This window comes from Cydia amplana, chromosome 14 (genome assembly GCF_948474715.1).
Source record: "Cydia amplana chromosome 14, ilCydAmpl1.1, whole genome shotgun sequence".
Taxonomy (NCBI): Eukaryota; Metazoa; Arthropoda; class Insecta; order Lepidoptera; family Tortricidae; genus Cydia; species Cydia amplana.
The window spans coordinates 8,086,306-8,106,347 of NC_086082.1; the positions used below are offsets into that span (position 1 = coordinate 8,086,306).

General features: G+C 40.3%; 2 protein-coding genes across 2 annotated transcripts; both read right to left on the bottom strand.

Moving 5' to 3' along the window:
• On the bottom strand, window positions 1-10,615 carry LOC134654054 (dynein regulatory complex protein 1). The gene is made up of 16 exons (XM_063509449.1): window positions 10,453-10,615; window positions 8,253-8,440; window positions 6,338-6,573; window positions 5,718-5,924; window positions 5,377-5,544; window positions 4,757-5,135; window positions 3,871-3,968; window positions 3,508-3,633; window positions 3,002-3,127; window positions 2,288-2,330; window positions 2,107-2,191; window positions 1,822-1,901; window positions 1,389-1,532; window positions 873-975; window positions 566-729; window positions 1-203 (listed from the first exon to the last, which is right to left on the bottom strand). Exons 1-16 carry the CDS (start codon window positions 10,584-10,586, stop codon window positions 13-15), a joined length of 2,472 nt encoding a protein of 823 aa, XP_063365519.1. The 5' UTR covers window positions 10,587-10,615; the 3' UTR covers window positions 1-12.
• A 1,412-nt stretch (window positions 10,616-12,027) lies between these two features.
• Window positions 12,028-16,973, bottom strand: LOC134654058 (large ribosomal subunit protein uL5). The gene is made up of 5 exons (XM_063509472.1): window positions 16,833-16,973; window positions 16,427-16,588; window positions 15,760-15,909; window positions 13,573-13,720; window positions 12,028-12,184 (listed from the first exon to the last, which is right to left on the bottom strand). The coding sequence occupies exons 1-5, from the start codon at window positions 16,836-16,838 to the stop codon at window positions 12,054-12,056; spliced, it is 597 nt and encodes a 198-aa protein (XP_063365542.1). The 5' UTR covers window positions 16,839-16,973; the 3' UTR covers window positions 12,028-12,053.
• Window positions 16,974-20,042: the final 3,069 nt, after the last annotated feature.

Here is a 20,042-nt window from a genome sequence, read left to right on the forward strand (position 1 = left end):
ACTTAATAATGTTCAAATAGGCGGAAGTCTCGAATAAGCGCTTGGTGCATGATCGGGGAGTGTGCTCGTGAACACTTTAGGGTATGAGCCCATGTACTTCGGCTGCACCACGGGCAGTTCAGGCAACGCGCCGCGCATGAGGCGTCGCAGGGCCGCGTTGCGGCGACGGAGACCGCACACCTCTTCATGAAGTCTTTCTCGTTCTAAAAATCAGTTTTATTTATGGAAGCGTAAATCAATCATCAATCGCATTTTGATGAAGGAAAACATCGTGAGGAAAACATAAGACATCATTTTATTTGGTTTGGAAGATCAAATTGCAGTTGCTATCTTAAAAGCTAGTGCAGCTTCTTAAAAGCAGTAATGTCAATTCTTGGGATTAGGTTGCCGAGCGGAGAGCGGACTCCCAGGTCTCCCAATTGAACCTTGGTAGAAGGTCAGGACAACGGTTGAAGGATGAAATTTTATTCAGTCTAAGTATGCTTATAGTTGTTTTTTATACATACAAAAAAGTGACTCTGCAGAAGACGCCGAGATATGACGAAAGTGGCGAAGTTTTGCATACCTTGTAAAATTGGCAAATAATTATTAAGCGCCGAAAGCATTCCATCCCAAAATCTGTCCTTTTCTGATGGAAAAACCTCCTTCCACTCTATCCAATACTGTTGTACTTCCTCTGATTTTAATTTACGGGATGGCGTTGTAAAATCGGGCGGTTTGACGCTATCACTAAAACATTATGAAATGAAACAGTATGAAACAAATGCGTGCAGTGTATTGGTCCCTATTTCCGAATTCGGGTTAAACGTATTTACTACCTATTTAATAAGTTAGTTAACGTTCTTAAACACTATGTATTTGTTCATATTTACAGTATATCATAAAGTCTCCTTTTCTCCGGCGGGACGAATACCGAGACAAACTCTCCTAAAGCTGTAAGTACCTGCATTGGTTCAATTTCTAAGTAGTGCCCCACTGAAAAGAAAAGACACAACTACAAGTTAAAAATTAGAATATTACCAAAAACTGACTTTAAAAATATGAGATCTAGCGCAAAATTTAATTGTATCAAGACCAACTCCAAAAACCTTTTAATTACGCTGACAAGCCATATAAATCGTCACAAGGTATACGCTGCATTAACTTTTGGCATGATCGCAATTAATAATATGTAATGCAGGTATCTATGCTATTATTTTTATAGTTCTCCTCCACAAGTCCAACGAAGTCCTCACACAAAATTCAAGTACCTTTTTTGTACACGCCCTATTTTTAAGCTTATTTAGTCTTATGCGTATTTAGTGTCTTGTGCTTATTTAGTGTTGGCGTCATAACATGGGAAATTAATTTTGACTGTATAATTAATTACAAAACAGAGAAGTTCATACTTGGGCAAAGGAATGGATTAACGGCTTTGGTGCTCTTAGCAATAAGTGAGTGTTGGGAGGTGACTGTGACACCTCGCGCGTGCGATCGCCGCTGACCTGTTGAGACTCCTGATTCCGTCATCGGGCCAGTACCCGCTGTGGCCACTAAAACAGTGATAAGCATATGGAAAACCACCTTTAAAAATACAGTGGATTTATTTATGAATTATACTATAATCAAAAATATTTTTACACTTCTATAACAAAAATTCGAGTATGTAGATACCTACCTACCTATATTATTAGGTTAATAAGATTTAGGCATAGAGTCAGACCACGCTAACTCTGCAGCGATGTTGATAGCACAGACAAGTGTTACTAATTTAAACGTCAAACTTCTATGAAATAAAATTTTGATTTTAAAGGAGTTTTAAGTAAAATATAAAATATTTACCACTCAGTTCTCCGCATTTTTGTATAATTTCATCAGCTTCTGTCATCAGTTGTACGTCTGACGGCGATAATTCCTGGCCTCTGTAATAAAAGGGTGTTACTTTAGAGATGAAAAGAAACAAGGTTAGTACATAAGGCAGTAATCAAACTTTAAAAAACTGTAAACATAAAAGGACCAAAAAAAGTGTAAAAACTAGTTTTACACACACACACACACACACACACACAGCATACCTACTAGCAAAATTACACTAATAAAACTAGTAATAAGGAGGTAGTTACTTACCTAAACCCTACGTGTATTGATCGAGAAGCACTCGCTGAAATACTTTTTGCCACACTAGATCGTGCCCGGATTGAGGCCTTATCACCTACACAGATAAATTATCCAACAAATTAAATATTCGTTCTTATGTTACAACAGTATCTTACATATGACAATCGTTAGTTTAATTGAGAAATGTTACCTCGAACTGATCTGGGCATTGTGTGACGTGATGCAACATCGTCCTGAAATGCGGCAGGTTAGTTGAGTTTGAATCATATTTATAAAGATATAAGTAGTTATATTATATATCGTCATAATGTTCACAAGTCGGAAGAAGTGGAAGGTGAGAGGGAAAAACCGCATGTGTGCCGTAAAACTATGCAACTTTGCCCAATTTATTTTTTATTAAATAGTACTATTTTGTTTTTGAAACTAACGAAGTAACGATTCTTATACAAATTAAGTACCTACGAGCATCGTGGTATGCCTGTTTCAGTGGGCAAAGTTACCTTTGAAAAATGTGCTATCGTATTTTGGTCAATGATATTATATAAACATAGATAGGTTATACTCGTACTTGAGGAGCACAAAAAATACTTCCATATTTATTTCTGTGCCTACGAAGAAATCTGTTATTTTTAATTAATTTTCTCATTCCATCCATCTTTGTCACACTCGTTGTTTAACATAAGGTCGTCTCTTTCGGTGTTCGGGAGCTCATTAGCACGTGCACATTTCTCGCTTGTCCAGCCACGACTAAACGCAACTTATCCAATTTGTCACAATGTAAGCGCTTCAAATTTGGAACGCCTATAACCTATCTTGAGTTATAAATCATTGATTTTGGTGCACAGCTAGGTCAGTCGAGTTTACTAATATTACAATTTACTTAACTACTAATTTAAACGCTTACAAGAGTCGAAGATTGGTCTATGGATTCCGATTCATCATCCGTCCCAACACAAACGGGACAAAAAGCGTAATTCAAAAAAACTTTGCACAATAATTCAACATCTTCCTCGGCTTGAATTTCAAGAGCCTGAAAAACAAATAGGAGTTTAATTCACATTTCTTGTAACGGCTATAAATGACAAGTAGGAAATGTGAACTTATTAAAAAAAAAACATTTATTTCAAGCTAATTTTGCTCATATTTTTACATTATTTACCTACATTTAGATTACACAACATTAATAATTAATTAATTATTAACATGTTATTACAAAATAGAAATGAATTAATAAATTTTCAACATGTATGAGCAAATTATACGACCGGGTACCTACTCTTAAAATGTTGTACTATGATAATCATTAGGAATAAATTCTGAACGGAACTGTGAAGTGAAGGTCATGCAATTCATAAAGCAGATGAATTTAATTCATAGTAAAACATGTAAGTAATAGTAAAGATACATTACCATAAAAATGGAATCTAAAGTGCACAAGTTTCTTGATGTGAGCTGATATTTTTCTATAAGTTTTAGTAAACGATCTTCTACTAGAAATCCCGTGTTATCAGCGACCAATTGAAGGATGTGTCGTACCTATAAATCAAAGGTTAATCAGACTAATAGAGCACTGCATGTACCATCACGGACCGCGATTGTTGATCCATTTAGGGTCCTAACTAAATTGGTTGTTCAATACTTAGGTACGCTATAGAATGTAACGTCCAATTTAGCTAGAACCTAGAACCCTAAATGGCTCAATATTGCGGTTCGTGACTGTACCTACTGCCCTAATATTGATGATACCGTTTTATAAGCACATAATTTGTTTACCAGTTTATCTTTTGCTGTTTTAGCTACCATATCCTTAGAATCTGCTGGTTCCTCTTCAACGTCCGCTACTGCTTGAGATTCACTGGATGCTTCATGTTCTATAACAAAATCAATTGGTTTAAAACCTTAGGACTTACGAATAAACCACAAACACATAATAGTATTTTATGCAACCGTTGTTTAAGAGAGGTCAAAAAAGGCGAGTGGCGTGAGTAACAATTAGAGGCGAAGCCGAAAATTGTTAATAAAGACGCCACGAGTATTTTTTGACTCAGTTAAACAACGTTGCATACAATACTTTTTCTACGACCAAGCACTTACTTTGAAATAAATTTGTAAATTTAACAAATATTTTTAATCCAAGAAGGAGGGTACGGGCGGGAAAAGAATGAATGAATGAATGAAATTAAAAAAAAACATATCTATGGTTCACTTATTTGTCAGAGATGACATTAAAATAAGGTTGGCAACACTGTATTTCATTCAATATTTTTTAAGTGGTCATTACATGAAGTATCGTAAAATCGCTAAAAAGATACTGCGTGTATGCACAAATTCTTTTTTGGGGAATAGACTAAAGAATTGTCTTGACAACTATAAGGTAGGGTTTTAAAGGTGTGTGCACGACCTTTTAAATGACAAATAAAAGTACGGGAGTAGAAAAAATACTTTAAAGTACATATGGCACTTTTCGTGCGTATGTCGAAACTTTAAAGTGCCATATCTACTGTAAAACGTTGTTCGATACACGTGCGAATAGGTAATTCGCAACTCGTGTCGATTTAAAACACTCCCTTCGGTCGTGTTTTAATTTATCGCCACTCGTTTATTTCCTCTTTTTTGCACTTGTATCGAAAATAACTATAAATCAAAGTAGTCTACTTACCGTATTTCCAGAGAGGGTTTTTTGGGAGAGGTGGCGGTGGCGGAGGCGGAGGCTCTGATAAAATATGAGCATGTAAAGCAACTTCCGCCAGTCTCAACTGTTTAGCCAGTTCTGTGCATTGCGCCACAGACATGCGCCAAATCTGACTAAATTTGTAATTGTTAACATGAGAAAATTGATAAGATTTCTTTTCCAAATCGTCCATAGCTTGCATTAACTTCACGATTTCCGCGTCGGCCTTGATCTCTTCAGTGGCTCCATCTTCAGCGGCTTTACGGATTTTCGCACGCAATTTATTTGCGACATCGGACATTTTATTAAGCTTACGTTTCTGTTGCGATCTCACAAATAAATTTTCTTCTTCACGTTTTTTCAAAACCTGGTAAAATATAACATCATTATAACATTATTCACACAAAGGGCATACCTACTTACTTAGACGGCTATGACGCTAGCAGTGGATGGATGTGGTAAATTTGTGTAGGTAACCTAAACAAGACGATCTAAGCATGTCTATTACGCTGCTGTAGAAACCGCAACCGTGTGATAACCGCTGCAGAGGCCCTAAATCCTCAAGATATAAAATATGTACATACTTTAAATTCTTATGATTTACCCACTTGATAATTATACCCAATCTTTTCGGTATTTATGATACATGTGGCTTTTAATTTTTCGAGTTCTTTTTGCAGTTCTTGTATCAAGACCTCCAGCTCAATTTTGGCAACGCGAAACTTTTCATGGTGATCCCACATAATAGCTTCCATCTCTAGTTTATGTTCTTCCAGCTGTAAAAAAAAAACAAGTTGAATACGGAGAAAAAGATCAAAAGCCATCCTTACGAACAAGTCAAACTGTAATGTCATACATTCAACTATTTTGAAAAACTACGTATTCTTCGAACAATCACGTATGTAGGTACTGGTATGGAAGTACATGACATGAACTTCTGAGAACGGACCTGTTCAGTTAAATACTCCATATGAGCAACTTCCTCCTTATCACGTTGCCTATATAAAGCATCCCACCGCTTGTTATTGTGGTCGACCATAGCTTCACGCTCTATCTCGATGGCTTCTTGTATCAGTGTAAGCTGCTTCTGGTAAGCTCTCTGCATTATGGACACCTGCTTCTCAATCCTTTCCGAGAGTTCTTTTATATCCTTATCCTTAAATCATATAAGGAAAGGGCATTAATGAGCGTTTCTTTTATTTTTGCCATTTTTATATATTGTGTCCTTTTTTGCCACTTTTGTGTTATTTCTACTCAGAATCACGAGCTCTTTCGATCCTAATAGGATAAAAAAATGTCCCATATTTTTTTCCTATTGTGTTACCATTTCCCAAATAGTTTGTATGGCGGCAACAAAAAGAAAAGTTCGAAAAATGTATGGAAATTTTAGGACACTTTTTTTCTCCTATAAGGATGAAAAGGGCTCGCGATCCTGACTAGAACTAACACAAAAGTGGCAAAAAAGGTCACAATAAGTATATAAAAATAGCAAAAAATAAAAGAAACGCTCTAAATATAAAATAAATGTGGAATGCTTATATATCGACCAAAAATTCTGAGCCAACCTACTTGTTTGTCTAAATCATCGTAATAAGCGATGTCCATGAGTTTGAGGTCGTTTTTTAACTCGTCAATCATTTTAGTTTTCTGAGCCAAAAGAAAGTCGCATTGGTCCTTCTGCTCTTTCATGGCCGCTTGAATGTCCAGGGGATCCTTGACAGCTAACATGACATCCCAGTTTGCGGTGATGATTTCATATTGCGCTTGGGCATCCTCAGCTTCCGCTTCCAGTTTTTGCATAGACACTTGGAACATCATTATATAATTATGAATTATTTAGTGTTAAAAAAATAAGTGGCAAACGGAAATGAATATCTATTTATTATTTGCAAAGAAATACGTTTGAGTACCAACATTGATTGAGTTTCAATTTAAGTAGGTAACAAAAAACAGTGAGAGCTGATAACTTTGCCCAGCAGTGACCTGGGCAAAGTTGCCAACACTTTTTTTTCTGAAAGTACCTAATAACACGAATGGAAAAAAGTTCACCATGATTAATAGGTATGGATTTATTAAAAAAAAAAATCTCTTATCTATTTATGATCGCATGTGCATCCGCAATTTCGCACGTCGCTCCGGTGTGTGAGCGAAACACCACTATGCACGTATATAGCGATGTCCCAGTCCCGCTAGGCTAGCACACAGGAGCGGCGAGCGAATCCGGATAACAACTGTGATAGCCAGTGTTGGTAATAGGCCGTGGCCTGCTCTATATGCCTAATAATAATAACTCCACGGCCGGCTTCGGCCACGGCGACTGCTGTCAACTCCGTTGCTGTCGCTGGTGCGCTCGCAAGTGGCTGATGTAGCCGATCTTTTTAGTAAATGTTCGCGAACATTGCGGGCATGTGAGCACACCGTTGACATAATTATAGGGTATTTCCGCAGGTGGTCTGGCTTTTATTTTATCACGCTTGGCATCAAGCTCCAAGCGCCGCCGAGATTCAAAATCGGTTATCTTGTCATTTAGTGCAGCCCGCCATTCCGTACGCACGGCTGCCTGCTGCTCCCATCGCGAGGGCTCTACGCCACACTTTTTCATGTGACGCTTAAGCACATCTTTGTACCTGAGGAATTGGCCGCCCTGTTTTCGCTTGCCCTCCTCAAGCTCAGAATAAAAGATGTGCTTAGCCACACGCTGGTCGTTCATCCGCGAAACGTGACCGCACCACCGAAGCTGACGTCGCCTCGATACCACCCACATTTGCTCTACGCAGCACTTCGGTGTTCCGAACACGATCAGACCATCGGATCTTTAGTATCTTACGTAGGCATCTGAGGTGGAATCGATCCAGCATACGAATATGGCGGCGATAAACGGTCCACGTTTCAGCAGAGTAAAGGAGGTTAGGCAACACGACTGCCATGTACACGGAGATCTTAGTAGCCAATTTCAAGTGGTGTGAGCTGAGGACCTTGTGATCTAGCCTACCGAAAGCTGCAGCCGCAGCCCCGATTCTGCTGTTAACTTCAGCATCAAGATCGCACTTGGAGGTTATCGTGCTCCCCAGGTAGCGGAACTTGTCAACCTGCTTCAGCTGGTCCTCGCCGAGTCTAACGACCAGTGTCTGTTGACTGAGGACGTCCAGCGACATCACTTCAGCCTTCTTGACACTGATCTTGAGCCCAAATTTGCGGCAAGACTCGTCGAAACTGGACATGAGCTGTTGCATACCTTCCGGGGACTCAGTCACAAAGCACAAATCGTCTGCATACATGATCTCTGTGATCACTGCGTATGAGACTCTATAAGCCTATAGTGTCACTTGCACCAGCATCCCACTAAACCAGGGTTAAGCGGTTAAACCGTTAACCAAGAGTGTCAAATTGTACTGGTAACCATGGTAACTCCAGGTTTAACCGCTTAACCCCGGGTTAGTGAGATGGTGCAAGTGGCCCTAAGTGTGATAACCACGTTACTTACTTGTCTGTTTCTTGGTAAAGAGCGCACGACGGGTAACCTCCCGCTCATCGGTAGTTACTTTGACGTTAGTGACCTTGGCGGCGCCATCTAGCGCCAGCCGCTGGAGCTCCTCGGCCGCGGTGGCCGTGGCCTGCTCAATAAGCCCGGGTTCCTCTTCCAACGCCGCTTCCTCGAGAGGGGCTTCCGCTCTATATAAGTGCAAATTATACATATATCTATCATTATACCTACAATACAACATCGTCCCAATGTGACATACTTAATTCACTAGAGCTGAAAATTAAAACGGACATTACATTACGAATCCAGCCGCCCGTAAACTCCGCGGCGACTGGACCGAGGGGCTACCGCGAAAACCGAAATTCGCAAATTACGGGGATCTTTCTCTTTTACTCCAGTGAAGGCGTAATTAGAGTGAAAGAGAAAAATGCCCGCAATTTGCGAACTTCGATTTTCGCGGTTAAGATCGGTTTTCCTAGGATAGCGATTAGCGGTGCCGTCATATAGCGGCCGTCTCCATACTAAATAATACGGCTAAATATGGATGTCGTAGTATTTGTATGGAGACGGCCGCTATATGACGGCACCGCTTTCGGAGGAAACCAAAGCTTTATAGATAGGGTTGCCAGATGGTCGGGATTTGGCGGGATTCTCCCGATTTTTAGCATGTGTTCCCGATTCCCGACAAAGTGGAAATTGTCCCGAAAAACAGCTGCACGTTATAAAACAATAATTTCAAGTGCCGAACTGTCGTCAAGCGAGCGAGCGACCCGTGTCTAGCGCGTCAGCGTTATAAAAACGTCTATGTGCAGAGCAGCTGACGTTGTGCCAATAATGTAAAATATCGTTGTTTTTAATACAATTACTTTAATTTGAATGTTTTTTTTCCCCGACTTAAGTCTCAAAATCCCGAAAAATTCATATTTTTTCCCGATAATAGCGCCTTTCGATCTGGCAACCCTATTTATAGACCAGAGGGGCTACCGCGAAAACCGTTTTTCGCAAATTGCGGGGATCTTTCTCTTTTACTCCAATGAAGGCGTAATTAGAGTGACAGAGAAAAATGTCCGCAATTTGCGAACTACGATTTTCGCGGTTATAGCCCAGGACTCAATATAAAAAAATACAACTTTACCCGCCCGCAAAATTGCAAAAAAAGCCTTTCATAATTTTTTTTTGAAAATGGTGTTTTTCGAAAAAAGCGAGCAAAGTTGGATATACTTGGTCAACCAGATCTTGACAGTAGTTTTCTACTACTACTAATTAATGTTTAGCGCAACCGTACCTTGCTTGGGCTAATATACTTGGTCAACCAGATCTTGACAGTAGAAAAAGGCGGCATATTTGAAAAATGTAGGCGCGAAGAGATATTGTCCCATAGAAAACTTGAATTTCGCGCCTTTTTTTACTGACAAGATTTGGTTGACCAATGACCATGCAGCTATAGTTTGACGGTACTAGTAAAATTGTTTTAGTATAAAATATGGGTCATCAAATGACGGAATCCGGACCGCCGACCTATTTTGTGCTTAGGTATTTAATAAACTTAAATACAGAACGGATACCGCGATGCGATGGTCATTTTATTTTAAAGACCGGACCCCTGAAGAAACTGATTGGTGACCCCTGTATAACCGTCTTGCGGTGCGGTGGATGCAGATGCACCTTTATAATGGTAAAAGTAAAAGCGCGCCTATGTGTGGTGACCGCGACTCTTCGTAAACTCTCATAACGGAGTTTTGAAGGTCTACAACCTAAGTGCAGCTAGCACCTACAGCTTGCAGTAGGTACAGCCAGCAGTAGAAGTTACAAAGCGGGCCAGGTGTTCAAAATTACCTTCACACGCTCTTATTCTCTTAACAATAAAGTCGCGTCAAAATCAGTTTGAACACGGCCCGCTTAGCAACTTCTGCTGCTGACAGTACCTAGTTACCTACGTACGGAGATAATAAAGTACTGCAAGCAGCTATCGTATAACATCTAAATAGCTACCTATCATAAAGTCACGCGACAATAAACAGTCATGCTCTCGGTACGTACTAATTGTTAGGCTGAATCATAATTTTATTGTAAACCACTTAACATGGACCATTATAAAGGTGACCTCTGATTACGTATTGTTCTAACTAATCTCGGGGTCAATTTATATGGGTGGTGCTGGTGTTCGCTGCGTAACAGCATCATAAACTGAAAAAGTTACCTTTTGATAGCCTCCTGCCGGCGCTTGATACGGAGAGCTCTGGCTGCCTTCCGCTCATCAGGATCCTCTGATGACACTTGCGGTTCTTTCGGGGCAAGCACATTATCCTCGTCATCGTCGACTTTTCCGTACATATTGGTCACTTCGCAGCCGTGTTTGTGTATAAAATGACCTATCAAACTGCTTCAACAAATTTCGTTGCTATGGTGATAAGCGACGCTACGTAAAGGTAGTGTCGCCATCTTGTGACTATACTTTAGGCAGAGTTTAGAATATTTTTTTCTTTTCTTATTTTCCAGCTAGGCTGGCTGAGGCGGGTTCTCTGTTCGTAGGCACTTTTCGATACATACAGTTTTTCCCTTTCCACGACTCTTCTCTTTCCGCACAGACTCTAGTTCGCGCTGGCACTGAATGTGTTATTGTGTTCAACAAACCTCCTTGGTATGACTGTGACAAATAGTGACAAACAGCTGTGTGCTTGTCAAAATATTGACTTGCTGTATATAAATAAGTGGAGATATTTTTCTACTTGAGTTTTAATCTCTAATTGGGCTATCTACGAATTCCGAGATATATGGAATTTGCAGGACATAGGATATTTATAGGTACTATTTTAACTTAATACTTAACACGTTCCCTGTCCAGGTGCCCCCAATCATGTGGTCATGAACCTTTTTTAGGAGTCCGCGCTTCCACTATGGGTTCACAACTTGGACGTGTGACCTTGTCATATCATTTTGTATGGGGACAGGTGAAAGTGTTGAGAATCCCTAAAGGAGTCTCCAGTTGTCATGCCTATCCTATAGCAGTACCCTTAGTTATGGCGTCGTACATAACTACTAGTAATCACGGTATCATACTTACAAATGAGGTTTAAATTTAATAGCTTTTTACCAAATACCGCGCGTGTTCATGACATTTTTGGCTATGACAAGAAGTGAGGTCATAGTGTTTTCAGTACCAAAACTGAATTAAAAGTAAGAATAAGTTAATATAATCAGATTCATTGATTGTATTAGATGTGTTAAGTTTAAGAAAAATTTGTGCTTCGAATTTGACAGCTAGTGTAGATGGCGCTATCGCTGTAGAAATTATTATATCTATCCTAACGCCGGACAGCTCAATCATTTTCATCAGTTAAAATAGTTCGGTTTTTTTTAGCATTAGAAAAAGACTACGCGATCTTGACGTGTCTTTTACCTAATTGAAAAACGCTTTTTAAAAATCAATAACTTATGAAAGCAAAAGAATATAAATAATCGTATACATACGATTCATAATTGTTATATATTTGCCGTGACTTATTTTTCAATAAAAGGACACGATAAGGGTGTTTACCTTTTTTCTAATGCTAAAAAAACGAACATTCAAGAACGCAACAATCATATGCAAACGGTAAAAGAGCATCATTACAAACTTATTTCATCTTATAGTTACTTATATATTGCAGTTTTTTGTTCATGCCACAACAACTTTTAAAAAATCAAGCCAGCAAAATAATTCATTCGCCGTCTCTGTCGGCAAAGTTTTAGACGCGATGAGTGTGTGAGGAACGTACAAAGATAAAGACAGTACTATTTTTCAGGTCATTTACTCTTAGCTCACTGCTTCTTACTGTTAAGGATGATACCATCATATTTCTGCTGGAACCACTTCATGGCATCCTCTTTCGTGAGGCGGTGGGGGAAGCCCACCTTGCCAGTCTTGCGTCTCCTGTGCGCCACGTTGAAACCTGCAAACAAGAAATTAGTCCATTTTTAATACAGGGTAAGTGTACAAATGGGTTAATCAACTTTTTCTTGTCACACGTTGCTATGGTTACGGTCTCCTGAGTCACTCTTAGTGTAAGGCCTAAGTGGACGCTCGAGTTGGGCGTGCAGCGGGGCGGGGCGTGCGGAGTGCATGTTAAACAAATGCAAACGTATAGTAGCGGCCTTAGTGCACGCTGCTCAAATAACTTGTGAGCCCGACGCCACGCTGCACGCCCCGCCGAACGCTCCGCTTCGAGCGTCCACTCAGGCCTTACACTAAGTGTACAAATGGGTTAATCAACTTTTTCTTGTCACACGTTGCTATGATTACGGTCTCCTGAGTCACTCTTAAAATTCTAGGTTTTTCGTATTTAAATGAACCAAACTTGCATTTTATGGTAGTTATAAGACCTTTCCATAATGGGACATCTACTGAGCATGTTAGTAGAACATGGTACAGCAATTCTTCTAACAATCTATGCTACTATTGTCTCCTCGCTGATGGGACAGAATAACAACAAGAAATAGTTGATTGGCCCAAATACCATCTGAATGTTGGCTGGTAGAGAAGGCCTTGTAGCATTCAGTTTGTCCGTTTGTATTGTATTTTCTTTTGTGCAATAAAGATCAAATAAATAAATGTTCATTAGAGACTACCACATCCATGACTACGTGTACAGATTAATGCTATCTATGTGAACCTTGTCGGAATGCACGAAGGTTGATATTGCGCTGTAGCCAGGCGCGTCAGTTGACATCTTTTTGGTCAAAGGGTTAATAGCCTTTCATATATTTAAAGAAAATAATGTACCTTTATTACAGAGAGAAATACTTAACATTGCAGTAGATCTCTTTGTATAAAGTTATCATATAGCACATACTTTACAAAGTGAAGGTTTGATGAATTCTACACTTTTGAACAAATGTGCATGCTAATCCTCTACCATTACATTTTAGCAAGGGTTTACTTGATATGCCAATAAATAGGGATAGGACTGGCTAAGGCTAGTCATACCAGCCGGGCTAGCACATGATTGAGGCGATAGTATCTCGCCTGCGAGATGTACCTGTCCCTCTTTAATTAATACAGTTAGAAAAAGACGGGGAGTTTATCTCGCGGGCGAGAGACAGTCACGCCCCTCACCCTCAACGCCTACAGTTACTTTTAACAAATGGCAAAACAGTTAGTCAAAAAACTGGACATCAGTGAGAAAGAGCTCTTATACGTAAATGCAGTGAACTTACCGGGCGAGATACAGTCGCGCCCCTCACGCTCAAGGCCTGCAGTTACTTTTAACAAATGGCAAAACAGTCAAAAAACTGGACGTCAGTGAGAAAGAGCTCTTATACGTAAATGCATTGAACTTACCAGGTCGCCCTAGGACAACGTAGAAGTCAAGACCGTAGATACCGATGGAGGGGTCATACTTGATACCCAGATCAATGTGTTCCTGGATACCGAAACCGAAGTTGCCGGTGGCGGAGAAATTGTCACGACGCAACTCGTACTCTCTTACCTGCAATGAAAAGTAAGAATAGGCATGAAATACTACAATACAATACAAATTCTCATTATTGCACAACCTCAATAAAACACTATTAAATACTAATAGAAAGTAAGTAAACAAGCAACAACGGTTGCACTCCAGGAGTGCCGATAGAAGTGAAAACTCACCTCACTATGTTACCGACGCCCGGTAACACGATACATACGTTTAGCGGAGGTATTCTATTTATTTATTATATATTATTATCATTCTCAAATAAGATCACACTTTTTCATTGACATGTTTATTTACATACTGCCATGACAACGTCAAATTATTTGAACACAGGTAAAGAGTATTAAAAAAGAGTCCGCAACATAAATGTCAAATAACATTGAGTTTTTCTTTATTGATTTAAATGCCATTTAAATTATTAGTGGCCACCTTACGGGGCTTAAGGTCACGTGATCGCCTTACGCTGTCTCGAGTTTATCATTTTTTCCCCACCTCAAAAAGTGCTAAGCGCCATCCAGCGCCGCTAAAGAAGTTTTCACTTCAAAACTAAAATTTCATCCTTTTTAGGGCAATACATGCCAGTTGAATTTGAAAGAATATTAAAATAAAAGAAATGCAACTGTGTTTCAATCGAAAATGGTGTATATTACACTGAAGTAATTAGTACTAGGGATAGGACCAGAGGGTATGGGATCAATAATGATGCCAGCCAGCCTCAGATCATTTAACATGACCAAAAATAGACAAGTTTAAAAATTTACCTTGCTTGCTTTGTTCTTTACTTAAAAAAAGCGGCCAAGGGTGAGTCGGACTCGCCCATGAAGGGTTCCGTATTTAGGCGATTTATGACGTATTAAAAAAAACTACTTACTAGATCTCGTTCAAACCAATTTTCGGTGGAAGTTTGCATGGTAATGTACATCATATATTTTTTTTAGTTTTACATTCTCTTATTTTAGAAGTTACAGGGGGGGGGGGACACATTTTACCACTTTGGAAGTGTCTCTCGCGCAAACTATTCAGTTTAGAAAAAAATGATATTAGAAACCTCAATATCAATTTTGAAGACCTATCCCTAGATACCCCACACATATGAGTTTGATGAAAAAAAATTTTTGAATTTCAGTTCTAAGTATGGGGAACCCTTAATTTTTTTTTTCTATTTTTGTGTGAAAATCTTAATGCGGTTCACAGAATACATCTACTTACCAAGTTTCAACAGTATAGTTCTTATAGTTTCGGAGAAAAGTGGCTGTGACATGCGGACGGACAAACAGACAGACAGACAAACAAACAGACAGATAGACATGACGAATCTATAAGGGTTCCGTTTTTTTGCCATTTGGCTACGGAACCCTAAAAATATTACTAGGACAATGGATGTCATTTCTTCTAGTATTCCAAGCAGTAAAAATTCAGTGTTTGGAAGTTGCAAATTAGAAATAATGCTATTGCATGAATTTACAAAGCAACACAAATAGTTTGTGAGACTTTAACAATAAAATTCATGCTAAATAATTACAGAATAATCTTGTATACAATGAACTCTATAATAATGAAATATAATATTGATGGAATGACTTTGTAATCCAATAAATTTTTGTGATTATGAACAATTATTAATTGACAATGATATTCTCAATCTAGTCAATCAAAAGTAAGTAAAGTGGATGTCAGAAACTTCCATAGATAAGACAGTATGTGTAATCAGTTGATATATAGAGTAAAAATAATTACTATAAACTGTTCAGAGATCACATAAATAACCTTTTGCACTCATAAAGGGAATCAAATTAGTAGCCTTATGTAATAAATGGCCCCAAATTTAATGGATATACAATTAACACTACATAGAAAACACTAAAGTGTCATTCCATAGAATTGCTAACTATGTAAACAAAAGTCCCTAGTAAATTCATCATTCAGAGACAATTTAAATATAGCAGATTGATTACATAGTTAGCAAGTTCCATAGAATGACACTTTAGCTTGCATAGCACTCAATTGCGTTTCAAAGCCCATAATTCACCATAACCACAGCATTCACTACTCACTTTGAGACCTCTTTCAAGGATTTCCTCGGCCTTGGCACCTCGGACGGTGCAGTGGACAGCGATCTTTTCATTACGCCTGATACCGAAGGATCGAACAGTGTAGCGAGCCTTGGAGAACACGGGCTGCTGGCCAGTCAACTGCTCCAACACCTGGAAATCAACAACAACTCATAAATATCCTTCCACGGTTTATTATAAAAATAGTGGTACTATAAATAATTTTTAACTTAAATTTGACACTTAAAACTCAGCAAGAGCAATCAATACATCAACAATTTGTAAATGGCTGTTAAAACTAATGCCACTTTGCCTAGATTGAATTCAAAATTACAGCAATTACTCAGATACATAATAAACACATTTTATGCTTCAAAAACATAAAAAAGATACAAACAATACAAATTTTGAGAAAAGACATACATATATGATACAAGTGTTTTGTAATTTCTTTTAGTATTCTTAACAGTAAAGCAATAGTGCTCAGAAGTTGCAAATAAGAAATAATACTGTTGCATGAATTTACAAAGCAACACAAATGAATTGTGAGACTTGAACAATTCATGCTGTCTACCACTTGCTTCACACATAACCTTAAACATGTCGACGAGTACACAATACACCGGCTTTAATCTTATTGTTTTTTATGTTAAATAAATTGAATACTAACCTTCGCGGCACGGGTAAGCCTATCTCCGGACTCTCCCACACAGATGTTCAGGCACAGTTTCCTGATATGAAGGTTTCGCATAACATTTTTGGAATTGTCTTTAGGAGGCTTCTTTTCCTTCTTCTCCTTTTTGCCTTTGTTCAACGCGGGCGGTGGTACACGCTGAAAAATACATATTCAATTCAAAAGAGGCATCTTCTCACATATAATTTCTTGTTTTCTATGTTGACTTGATCAGCTCAAGATTTAAGGTTAAGCCTCACAACGAACGATAAGACTAAAAATATAGCATTACTAAGGCACAAGGATGAATATAAAACCACTTAAACAGTAACTAATTCCTCAATTGCTAATATTTTCACAGATTAAAATGGATAAATTCACTGATTATTAACAAAACACGTACCGCCATGATCACAATTTCCTAAAAAAGAATTTGAAGGAGTCATAAACAATATAGAACTCCGTAACGTCAGTGTCAAAATAGTATTACCAGTATGAAAATTAATTATTTGGCAACATATTCCGGAAAACCATTCACTGTCCGATTTAATGACCAGTATAGATGGTCAACCAAATCTTGTCAGTAAAAAAAGGCGCGAAATTCAAATTTTCTATGGGACGATATCCCTTCGCGCCTACATTTTTAAAATTTGCCGCCTTTTTGCTACTGTCAAGATCTGGTTGACCAAGTATAATAATAATAATAACTCCACGGCCGACTTCGGCCGTCGCCGTGGCCGCTGTAAAGCCCCCTCCAGACTATGTGCGTGAATCGCGGGCGAAGCCGCGAACGCGAGTGTGGAGTCGATTTCGCTGTCCGTGAAAATCGACTCCACACTTGCGTTCGCGGCATCATCGCGCCGCGATTCGCACACGAGTGTGGAGGGGGCTTAACTGCTGTCAACTCCGTTGCTGTCGCTGGTGTGCTCGCAAGTGGCTGATGTAGCCGATCTTTTTAGTAAATGTTCGCGAACATTGCGGGCATGTGAGCACACCGCTGACATAATTATAGGGTATTGCCGCAGGTGGTCTGGCTTTTATTTTATCACGCTTGGCATCTAGCTCAAGAGATTCAAAATCGGTTATCTTGGCATTTAGTGCAGCGCGCCATTCCGTACGCACGGCTGCCTGCTGCTCCCATCGCGAGGGCTATATGTCGTGGATGAACACAAATGTATCTATGTATCATCTATATATAAAATGTGTATGAAGTCCCCTCCACACTCGTGGGAATCGCGGCGCGAAGCCGTGAACGCGAGTCTGGAGTCGATTTTACAGATCTGCGAAAACGACGCTAGACCAAATGACGCTAGACTCGAGTTCGCGGCTTCCCCCCGCGATTCGCGCACGAGTGTGGAGGGGGCTCTACAGTCTGTAGCCGACCACAAAGTGAAATAATATGGTTGAGCGTGAATAGATCCCTTTAACATTATACATTTTGCACTGTGCAAAAAGTATTGGCGTTGGAAAATAGATTGTATAGTTAACTCGGTAAGCGTCAATTTTAAAATTAAAAATCTTATAATCATTGAAGTTTGTAGGAATTGCATTGGAATTGCAGTCAGTCAGTTTTAAGCGTCAATTTTAAAATTAAAAATCTTATAATCATTGAAGTTTGTAGGAATTGCATTGGAATTGCAGTCAGTCAGTTTTATGTTATTTAGTACATGCCGGGCCCAGTCCGTACGTACACCTATATAAGCATGACGGACGACTCTGGCTCGTCAGTAATGGAGAAACAGTGCAAGTCGTGCGGTGGTACAGACCACCATCGCAGAAGCTCTGCGAAGTGTACCAACTACCTGCCTCCGATTCGAAAACGTAAATTGAGTGATGGCGCAGCGCAAACCCTGGATATCTACGTCGTCAAACGCGGTCTGTGCTCCGCGTTGTGTCCTCTTCTCTCGCCTCAACGCCGATCCAGACTGCTCGAAGAGATCAGACGGGACGTGCGTGACCTGTCGCGCATCTACGTCCAACTGGGCATATTTTACAATCTCTACATGAAGACTGCCCCCGTTCTACCTGATGTACCGGATGTGTTGAATTTCGTTTACGCGATGAAGGGCAAAGGACCGTACGCCGAATCATACACTAGGTACTTTGGCGATCACCGTCGTTACGATGGTAAGCTGCGCTCGTTTATCGTGCAAGAACTGGCCAAGCGGTATGAGACCACACTGCGCACCAACATAACTATGCACGCGTATTCGAGACTTGCTCGCTACTTCAAAGTGAAGCGCAACGACGAACGTCTCTTTCGAGCCTACTATAACAGGATTTTGCCCGACGGCGACGACAATACGAGCCGGGAGATTGCTCGCGTGTGTACCGTCATCAACAAGGACACCGTGGAGGGTTCGCGGTGGTGGAAAACCATACCCGAATGGATGCGCATACAGCAGGGAATGGAGACGCGCAGTTTCCGTCTATTTCCACAGCCGTCGCACGGACTCAAGCACGTGATGTATACATCGACAGGATGGTTCGAGCTACTGCGTCGAGTCGCTCCCGATACCGTCCCCGGCACGTGGAACAAAATTACCGATCATCTTAGTCAACTATGGACACCGTGGTTGGACGTGCCGGCCGCTAAATTCGGCTGTTGTCTTCAGACGGACGGCGTGAGCGTGAGTCTCTCGATGAATCGGTGCGCCAAGCCACAGATGACGGATAAAAAGAAGAAGCGGTGCGTCGAGTACGACAGAGTTATAGCGGTGGACCCCGGCTCGCGCGTGCCCCTGGCCACCGTCGAATCCAAGCGGTACTCCTTCAAACGGGTGACGCGAAAATATGTACGTTCTCACACGCTCGAATGGAAGAGAGATCGCGTACGCAACAAACTCATCGCTCCGATACTGGCTGAGATGCAAAAGGATAGAGAATCACTTAATTTTCCGGTCTCTTCCAAAAATACGGATCACGTGGTCGAATACACCGTCTTTCGCATGAAGTGGTTCGAAGCCATGCAAGTACCGTACGAGACGCACTCCAAACTGACGCGACTCGGATTGGACAAGTACATTCGCATCGCCAAGTGCGAGGAACGAATCGTGAGGGAAGTGTTTGACGGAGGAGGGGTGAGCGACGTGCTGGTGCTGTACGGCGCCGGGAGCAAGTTTATGAACACGGCGTCGTTCTCGGGGCGCAAGTTTCGACACGACTCGTTGCTAAAGAGATTGCGGAGTAAATCCAACATCCGTGTCGAAATCGTGGATGAGTCGTACACGTCACAGGCGTGTTCGGCGTGCAACCAGAGAACGGGAGCGTTTCAGAAAATTGGCATGAATCACCGACTGCGCTGGGGAGTTTGTCCGACGTGTCACAGCGAGTTTGATCGGGATGAAAATGCCGCAAAAAACATACTGATCAACCATATTCGGTCTACCATCTGTAGGCCACGATGTCTTCCGGAGAGGGCATCGTAACCTCCCGAGAGAAAAAAAATAAAACTCGGACGCAATAAGGTTGAAATTTCGATTTCAACTGATTTGTGTCTGGGACTCAGGAGGTTAATGACTACCCACTTTATATGCAGGTACCAACACGACCACCATCGTTAAGTTTTACAATCATCTACCTACCTCACCCATTAAGTGCAATTAGGTAAATT

Excerpts from the sequence above, each read along its gene's own strand:
- LOC134654054 (XM_063509449.1), bottom strand. The coding sequence starts at position 10,586 with ATGTACGGAAAAGTCGACGATGACGAGGATAATGTGCTTGCCCCGAAA. Across the intron at positions 2,331-3,001 it reads TAGACCAATCTTCGACTCTT|GACGATGTTGCATCACGTCA; the intron begins GTAAGCGTTTAA and ends GCCGCATTTCAG. Across the intron at positions 730-872 it reads AGGAGACTTTATGATATACT|TGATAGCGTCAAACCGCCCG; the intron begins GTAAATATGAAC and ends ATAATGTTTTAG.
- LOC134654058 (XM_063509472.1), bottom strand. Across the intron at positions 15,910-16,426 it reads GGCTTACCCGTGCCGCGAAG|GTGTTGGAGCAGTTGACTGG; the intron begins GTTAGTATTCAA and ends GTTGATTTCCAG. Across the intron at positions 13,721-15,759 it reads TCCTTGAAAGAGGTCTCAAA|GTAAGAGAGTACGAGTTGCG; the intron begins GTGAGTAGTGAA and ends TTTTCATTGCAG.